Source organism: Mchenga conophoros, linkage group LG12 (genome assembly GCF_057382185.1).
Source record: "Mchenga conophoros isolate Kocher_MC1m ecotype Shallow Benthic linkage group LG12, M_conophoros_male_GT1.1, whole genome shotgun sequence".
NCBI lineage: Eukaryota > Metazoa > Chordata > Actinopteri > Cichliformes > Cichlidae > Mchenga > Mchenga conophoros.
Window position 1 is genome coordinate 22939661 of NC_140537.1, and position 8765 is coordinate 22948425.

The following is an 8765-nucleotide window of genomic DNA, read 5'->3' on the forward strand; positions in this document are numbered from 1 at the left end:
TTATGAAAATTCACTGACTGTGAAGAAATGGTTTCATTTGAGCAGGTGCCGCCCACCTCTGGAACGAATTTCGAACACAGTGTTCTTATAATAAGCAGAGCAGTGAGTTGCACCCATGCAGAAAAATACAGTTGTTTCCCCTTCAAATTAAATCACTACTTTTAATGTTCCTATTTAATGAAAAGCTCCAGCCAACAGTTAATTTTGTGATAATTAAATAATCGCTCATAGTTATTCATACAGTTGCCTGTAGGGAGATTACTGCAGCTGTTGGCACCTGAGGCACATTACCAAACAGCCCCACCTGCTTACTCTGGTGAGGTTGGCAATGTGTAAAACTTATGATTATATTTTACATTAACACATGTGCAATCCAGCAATAAGAGTGCAGGTAAGATCTTAACAGTACCCATCCTTTGTATGGACAAATAAAAGACTTGGGCATTTTATTGTAGCTTAGAGTAATGACCCTGAAATTAAAATGTTCTTTTGAACAAGCTTGTCATTTTCTCAGAGGGAGGTGCCCCTCTGCTCCTCTGCATGCCCACCAGGTGGAGCTGCGGTGCTGTTTGTCTTTGCTTCTTCTCAGTCCTTTCTCTTTCTTCCCTTTTTGACTGTGCTGCCTCCCTTTCTTCTTTCTAACTCCATGGTGTTCCATCCCAGCTGACTTCCTTCCTATTGATTCCTGCCAATGTCAACATCTAACACTGAGTCCCACAATGCCATTTTGGCTCTGATTAAGACCCCTACTGGTTTTCATGAAAGTTTTTGTCCAGATGTGCAGGAACTAATGTCTCCTGATTTGTGGCTGCATATGTCTGTGGCCAAGTTTAGATGTTCCTCCTTCTGTTCTGCTCTGGGGGGAGGGGAAGAACATGAAGGGTTTTTTGGAGGGGTCGGGATTCGGGGTGAGCTGAAGGTTAGTGTGTCCCTGTTTGCATTTGCTTGTACGAATGAACTGTGCAGACTTTGTGTGGGTGTGGGAAGGGGTGCATATGTGTTTGAATGTGTGTCCCTGAAAATGAAATAAATGATCATGTCTCCACATGAAAAGTTTTCTTACCAAGTGCTTGGCCGCAGCGAGAATTGGGGCGTTTGAAGCTGGACAATGACTCTATCCCCAGGCTCCAGAGCAGCTTTAGAAAACCCACAGCAGTCATTTTAAACTAGATTTCACTCTGACCTTTGCAGTTATTTTTGAATATGTCAGTATATTGAAAGTACTTGCGAGTATGTGTGTGAGTTTTTAGTTTGTTTTCTGGTGAACGTATCGAGTTTAAAATCTTGGGCTCAGGAGGTACAGCGGGCTGTCCAGTCATCTCACGGTTGGTGTTTCAATCCCAACCCTCTCCACTTGCAAAAGTTCCCTGGTGTTAGACACCAAACCCCAAGTCGCCCGCTATCACAGCCGAGCACCTTGCACTGTAGCACTGGCGTCATTGGAGTGTGTTTGAGAAAGGATAATTGAGAAACACATTTTAAAGCACTTTGTAGAACCACTAAGAACTGCGCTGTGTAAGTGCAGACCATTTACCATTTAGCGTTTTCTCCAGGGTCTTCAGATCGGCACCAGAGAGCTGGAGGAGATGGGAGCTCAGTTCTGCGTGGCACTGCTGAGGCTGAAGAGGCTGACCGGGCTCCGGAACCACCAACACCTACTGGATTTGGAGAGCGATATTATTGGGACACAGTCCAAAGTGGTCAGGTTAGTATTGTGGAAAAAAGCCATGACTCTGTGCAGTCATCTGAACAAGCCACACACAGCTGTGGAATTTGGTCTTATTGAAACAATACAGCAAACAAAAACTACTCTCCTCATTAACCTTTTTCTCCTTTTTGTTTTAAGTTTTTCAGCTTTTTGTTTCTTAGCTGTTGAGTTCTTGTCCTCTTGCAACCTTCTCAAGGTATCTGAGATATTGATAATGTTTTCTGTGACCATAAATCTACCTGGAAATGATTACAGACTGCCTTCTTTTTTTTATCTGCACAAATATCCTCATTACTGCTAGACACGTTCCCCCTCGGCGCTGATTCTCAACGGTGTGACTGTCATTCTGGCTCTGAAGCACTACTCAAGAAACAAATGAAGGCCTGAATTTATGCGCTTTGGGGTCCTTAGGGACTAGTAAAGCGCTATATAAATACAGGCCATTTACCATTTACCATTTATGCAGGGCTGCTGTGAGCATCATTGAAATTCTACCAATGATCATGTGCGAGGAATATAATGAAAACTTTGGTCTGAGAGGGAAGTGGTCATGAATAATTGTCAGTAGCATCATTATTTCTTAAAACAGCCAGAAGATCTCTTTTGATAAAACCATTTACACCTACACAGTAGAGTTGTTAAGGGGCGCGTGAAGTAGTTGATGGTGCAGGGTAGTACATGTGCGTGGAACGTGGAGATTAGCTTCCCTCCATAGCTGGAATACATTTGCAACAAAGTGGGAAAGCAGTTTATTAAAGTCAGTATCACAGCGTGTCCTCATACAGCCTAAGTGTCAAAGGATGGTAAAACTGAATGTCTTTATAGTTCAGCTGTTAAGATGAACTCTAATCTTATCTGCCTTTTTATTCTATAGTTATATTCTTTATAGTTCTTGTGTCAACGTGTTCAGTTTGTTGCAGTAGTGTACAGTAACTTCATTTCTTATGCTCTCATTCCCCAGTGCAGTAAAGGAAAGGATACAACTGCAGTATCAGGCATAGGATTAAAAGAAAACTTACCACGTTTGGTATTTGTTTTGATGTTTTCATATAGAGATAGATAGATGGTTCATGTATAGATTTGCTGCTGCTCTCTATTTTACTCTGTCGTAGACTATATGAGGTGCAGTCCTTGGCTTCTCGTGCACCTCCGGACCAGTTTTCAGCGCGGCTGCTATTTTAAGATTGCTCCTTGAAAGTCTCGTTCTGTCCCTCGCGCTTGTGCGTCGGCGATGCGCGCTGGATCCTCTCCAGTGTGTCAAAATGGGAGCTGTTCAATTTGATTTTTATCTCGGGCAAACTGACAGAGTCACAGGGAGCCAAGTCTGGTGAGTGGGAAGGGTGGTGAGCGATGATTATGTTGTGGTGGCAAAAAACTTGTGCCTCTTCAGTGCGGCGTACGCCGTCACACAGTTCCACGTATTACTGTTCGGATCACCGAGTGCACCTGCTCAGGCGTCTCAGGACCTTGCAGGAAAACTCAGCCTTCAGTCTCACCCTGTGGGGTGACCTTAAACTGACGTACATCTTTAGGTTTGGAAACTGCTCGGGCATAACCGGAGACCCAGCTGTCATCACACGCCGCAATCTTTGTCGTCTCTGCACAAGTTTGAGCTCTGTGGCGAAATTCCAGATATGGAAGTGGTTAGAAGTATGGAAATAGAACTAGACTCCCAAGCAGCAGTATTAAAAATGAAAGCCTCTCTGAAAGCATCCCAGAGATGCGTGACAAGTTACCACATTTAAATCCTTTTCTAAAGAAAAATTATTTTTAACCTTTTAATCGGGCCTCATGTTGGACTGTCGGACTTTTCTCACCGAACCCAGCGGACCTGCTATAATTAGGAAATTATGACGTATCTGTCTGACAAACCAACATTAACTAAAGTTTAGAAAAAATCTAATCTACATCAGAGTTTTATGGGTTAGGAAAAAAATGCAGTTTTAACTCTAAATTTAGTGTCCACATCTAAATACAGACTCATTCAAAAACCATAGTTGCACTCAAGTTTTCGGCATCTTCATCCATATTTTAGCAAGTGACAGTGAGTCAGCACTGCTCTTCACCCTAAAAGAAGAAAAAGAAATCACCCAGTAGCTTCATGCATTATCTAATCACCTCGATTGAAATGACCAGTTCAGAAATATGAGGTCGCCACAGATTAGATTGTACTTAGTTCAACACAGCCAATAAATTATTAAGCTTGGCCAAACCCAAGCCGTGACCACCAAGGTTATCTTCATTTCTTATTTTAATACATTAGCTTCTGCTTTGTTAAAGAAGTCGAATCCAAGTGATGGCTCTATATTCCAAACCACTTAATGCTTACATCTCTTTCTCCCTGCATCTCCTTGTCTCTCTGTTACTAACCTACTCTACTCTCATATTGATATATTCATTCATCATTTATGTGTCTGATCATTAAGGGACTCCAAAAGTGTTTGTGTGGCTGTGTGTGTGTGTGTGGGCATTAGTACCCTCTGGGATTGGTCGCTCTCATCCTGGATTTATGGCTTTATTCGTGGGGCTTGGTATAGTACCACTTACCATTTAAGAGTTCATCACAACGATGATATTGTGGCCACTGGGATGTGTCTTCAAATAACTGGAGTGCTTAAATGGGTGGATACGAGCAATGGGGTCTGTTTTTTTTTTTGTGCGCATAAGAAAGGACCAGAACGATTTAGAAGGTTCTGCAGATGTGGAGGTTTATCCTTGTGTGACTGAGGGTGATTTGGGTTTTAATGAACATATATGGATTTGTATATTCAGACAGACGGTATATGGAGATGACTGCAATTTGGTGGATACACAAAGTGTGTGTGTGTGTGTGTGTGTGTGTGTGTGTGTGTGTGTGTGTGTGTGTGTGTGTGTGTGAATTGGTTTGATATTTCTGTAATGGCCTGAAATGGTTGACACATTGCTTTCATTATCTGCTTGGACAACATGCATTACACACGCACACATTACCTCATACACATACACGTTTGCTGTACATATACTGATGCGTAATTTCTCTGTCTCTGTCTCTCTCATCCACTCATACTCAGGCGAGCTTGGTGGGAGATCATTGTCTGAGCCCCCCTGATCGACTGTCTCCCTGGGATCACATTTCAGACCATTAACACCATTAAAAACCCACTAAAGCCACTAAAACCTCAAAGAACCAGCAAGCATTTAACCATTAAGACCGACAGAAAAAACCCAACTGCCTCATTGGTCAAAGCAGACATTTAATGTGTGTTAGCGGTCTTTACGTTTTTATGATTTGTAAATGTTATATTAATATGTATAATTGTTTTGCAGAGTTTGCGTTTGCTTCTTGTTCTGTGTTTAAGCAATTACTCTTACCGGCAGGATCTGATTATTTATGTGGCATTTAACAGTAGAAATGTGAGGAAAGAGAGCATTTCCTCATATTTAAGGTCACAAACTGCAGCAGTTTTATGAATATATCGGTCATTTAAGTCATATATCAAGCAAAAATGTTAAATCTAGATTCTCAGATCTTTTTTTGCTGCCTTTTCATTTAGAAAATATTTTTTTAATCAAACTTTGAGGAAAAAAATCAATTTGTCTTTGACTAAATTTAATAGTGAATCCAAGATAATCACAAACTCCATCAGCAATAAAAATAATGACCTGTCTTACTGGTATATTATTTAAATTAAAAATTTAATCATGCCTCTGACTAAAAACATCACAAAATAAAGAAACATTTTATTTATTTTTAAATGAAAGCTCCTGTTATGTTTTGATTGTGCTTTCACAATTTGAACATTGCCATTCTTCCAGTTTAACCATCATCCATGACACGCGTGGCAGTGACTCTTTATTTTGTTACCCAGCAGCCCAACTACCTATGTGATGGAGGAGGACGAGCCGTCCTTTCTGGAGGCTATAGACTACAGCGCAGAAAGTGACAATGAGGACGCGGAGCCCGAAAACGAGCACGGCAACAACGTCCACGAGAATCCCGACCACCTTGATCAACTGTCCGACTCGTACTAATCGCAGGGATCAGCGCTGCGGGGTTAATCTCATCTGTACCTGGCAGTTTGAGCTTACAAACAGCCGGTGCCTGGGCTTTTAGATGATCTAAATTTAAAGATTTCACAGGTGACATAGCAACACTTCTCACATTGACTGCTGGATAAATAGCATAGATTTAAACCTGACCCTGCTGTAAATACAAATCCAAATGCTACATAAGCACCACACAGGTGTGCGTCGACCTGATAGATTTACTCTTGTCTATGCGGCTGACGTGCTGCTCCTAACGGTACTCCACCTGCCTTTCACTTCAGATAGACTGATATAAGCTACAGTAATACAAAAAATAAAGCTTCTAATGAATGTTTTCACCTTTCACTACCAGAATTTAATCATCATGAACTGTAAGCCTTGACCTCAGACACCATATAGCCTCTGAGATTCACATATAGCTGCACAGGGCTGCAACCAGCAGGCACTTTTGACATTTAACTTGAACCCCGGTCCACTCGCTGCTCCTTTTTTATCACTTCCAAACTCACGCTGAAGCTTTCTGCCAAGGTTGTAGTTGTATAATAGCGCCAGTGGCTTCTGTAGGCTTTGAAAGCCCTCTCATCTGTGACGCTGTGTTTGATAGAAACACTTCTGCAGGTGATTTAGGGAAACTGGATCTCCTCCACTGGCCAGCACCGAGATCCAATCTGCCTGCCTTCTTATTTCCTCTTTCTAGCTTTCTTTATTGTTGCCCTGCACTTTAACTTTGTATTCATTTAGTTTGTTCAGGCCTTCTTTGCTTGTCTCTTTCTTTTCTTTGAGAAGCCAAGGTATCACTGTTGAAATGGGATGCACAGATGATCAAACAGCTGTCATATCTGAACATCATTTGAACAAGAACCAGCTCAGATGTAACCAGACTTGAGCCGTGACCTTACTTCCTTCCCTCTTTGGCAACGTGACACGTGGGCCGATCACCCATGTGCTCTCTGCCTTGCTTTATCCAAAACCGAAGCTATTCATATCACACACAAGCAGAATGTTCACGTCTTTATAAAGACAAACCTTGTACAGTATTTAAAACGTGGATGTAAACACTGCAAACTAACATCAGTGACACATTTAGGTGGAATGTATAGCATCTACATGTCGGTGTTTTCATTGTTTTTTATGAACCGTGTTAGTATAACAAAGTAGTGATGAACAAGAAAGCATGAGCTGCACAGAGAGCAGAAAACCCTTGCGCACTTTGGACAAACACAAATCACACAGAACAAAGACAAAGTGAATGCGAGTAGTGTGGAAACCTCATCTTTAGTCACCTCGTTTGTTTGAGCCCAGCCCAAAGCTCGACGGTAACACTTCTCTTTTGTCTATACTGGAATGTTTTTCCCGTCGTTGTTCTTTCCTCTTGTGTGTATATTTTGTGGAGTTGTGTAGGACAGACCCATGTGTAAAAACAGATGGTGCCGAGTATCAAATTGTTTTTTTTCCTGCTCATAGAGATGTGTTTCTGTTGTACAGGTTGATTTGTTTGTTTGTTTTTTGCTTGCTGTTTTTAAATTATTAAGTATTTTTTGTGTGATGCTTCCTGTACGTACATTTTTCTGTGTGGGTGCAGACTGTGTGTGCACATTTGCAGGAGTTTAAGTTATTCCATTATTCTGCTCAGCTAATGCTCTTAAAGTGTGTTTCTGCTTTCAATTTGATTATCCACTCTAACTCGGCTTCACTCCCCCAATAATTTTTTCGCTCCTCTCTTTCCTTCTAAACCCATTTCACTCCTCTGTTTTCTGTCCTTTGCTTCCTTTTAAGTTTTGTTTGGGACATCTTAGAAACACAGCATTATTGTCGTGCGTGTGCATGTGTGTGTGTGTTTGAGGGATATCCACGTGTAATTTCAGTATAATATGCGATACGTGTCTGTCATGTTTCTGTCTCTTGCAGCTTATGTGCAATGCTGGGCTGCGTTTGTTGGGATAGTTATTCATTTTAAGTTGATTGTACTGCAGAAAATAAAAGCTAAGACTGAATACATGGGAAATAAAATGTGAATATGGTAAACTGCTGCATTTTATTTATTTCATATTTAGTTTTTTGTTCCTGAACTGTACACTTTTCACTGTGATACTGACGTGTGTTTTGTGAAACTTGAGTGAGCAAGAAATTCACATAAAATCTGTCCTCATGGAAACATTTCTCTTTGAATTTAATAAAACAACTGTAATTGATCCTAAAGATATGAGAAGCAAAACACATTAAAAGAGCTTCTTTTCTTTCTGTTTTTTTTTTTTTTTTTTAAAGGAAAAAACGTTTTCAGGCTGTGTTGACTTTCAAGCTTGTAAACTCTGGTTTTGGTGTCAATAAATCACTGCACCCGTTTCCTGTTTTGCTAGCAAAATATAAAGAAATGAGGGGTGTCAAGTCATTTGCACGGTCCTGTATCTGACAAATGACAGCAGATATTCCAAGAAGTCGAAGTTGCATTATTTACTTTTTTTTTTAAATTGACTGTGCAGGGCATCCACAGATGCTATAGATCAGCGCTGCTAACTGAGATTACTAGGCATAGTTATAGATCAGCACCCAGCCTCATGTAAATATGTTCATTTCAGGCTTCAAAAGAGGCCAAGACTTCAGAATGTCAGTCCATTAAACTGTGGTTAAGATCCTAGTTAAGCTTTTATATACAGCGGTTTTTCACTTGATGTCTTTGACAGACACTCTTCTAAATCTCAGCATTAGAGTGATTGTATATAAACAGCCCGTCCAGCTTTGGCACCATGCACACAAATCATTTCAGTCAGCCGATGGGGGGGGGAGTTAGCTTGTTAATAATGGATTACTGGAGAGATTCATGTTGCTTCAAATCTATTGTAAAACCAGAATCCTGTATAGTTGCTTTAGTTTAACCTGTTGACACTAATAATACTTTCTAATATGTTGGGGCCACAATTGTAGAGTAAACATCACCCTCGATATCTAAACAAATTACGGGTATTATTCTCTATCAAATACAGGGCAAAGTTTTAAAACGCTTGTCTAACTGAGTAACTTCATTTGGTCTGGA

General features: G+C 40.7%; 1 protein-coding gene across 5 annotated transcripts in view; it reads left to right on the top strand.

Annotated features, from left to right (window-relative positions):
• agtpbp1 (ATP/GTP binding carboxypeptidase 1) overlaps positions 1 to 7889 on the top strand; it is a 28867-nt gene extending 20978 nt beyond the window's left edge. For 3 of the 5 annotated variants that reach the window (XM_085294595.1, XM_085294599.1, XM_085294600.1), the window contains 2 exons: positions 1554 to 1705; positions 5557 to 7889. In XM_085294595.1, the coding sequence (XP_085150721.1) occupies positions 1554 to 1705; positions 5557 to 5719 (315 nt within the window). In that variant the 3' untranslated portion in view covers positions 5720 to 7889. The remainder of the gene's footprint in view (positions 1 to 1553; positions 1706 to 5556) is intronic. The other 2 variants (XM_085294596.1, XM_085294601.1) reach the window with 1 other exon arrangement.
• Positions 7890 to 8765: the final 876 nt, after the last annotated feature.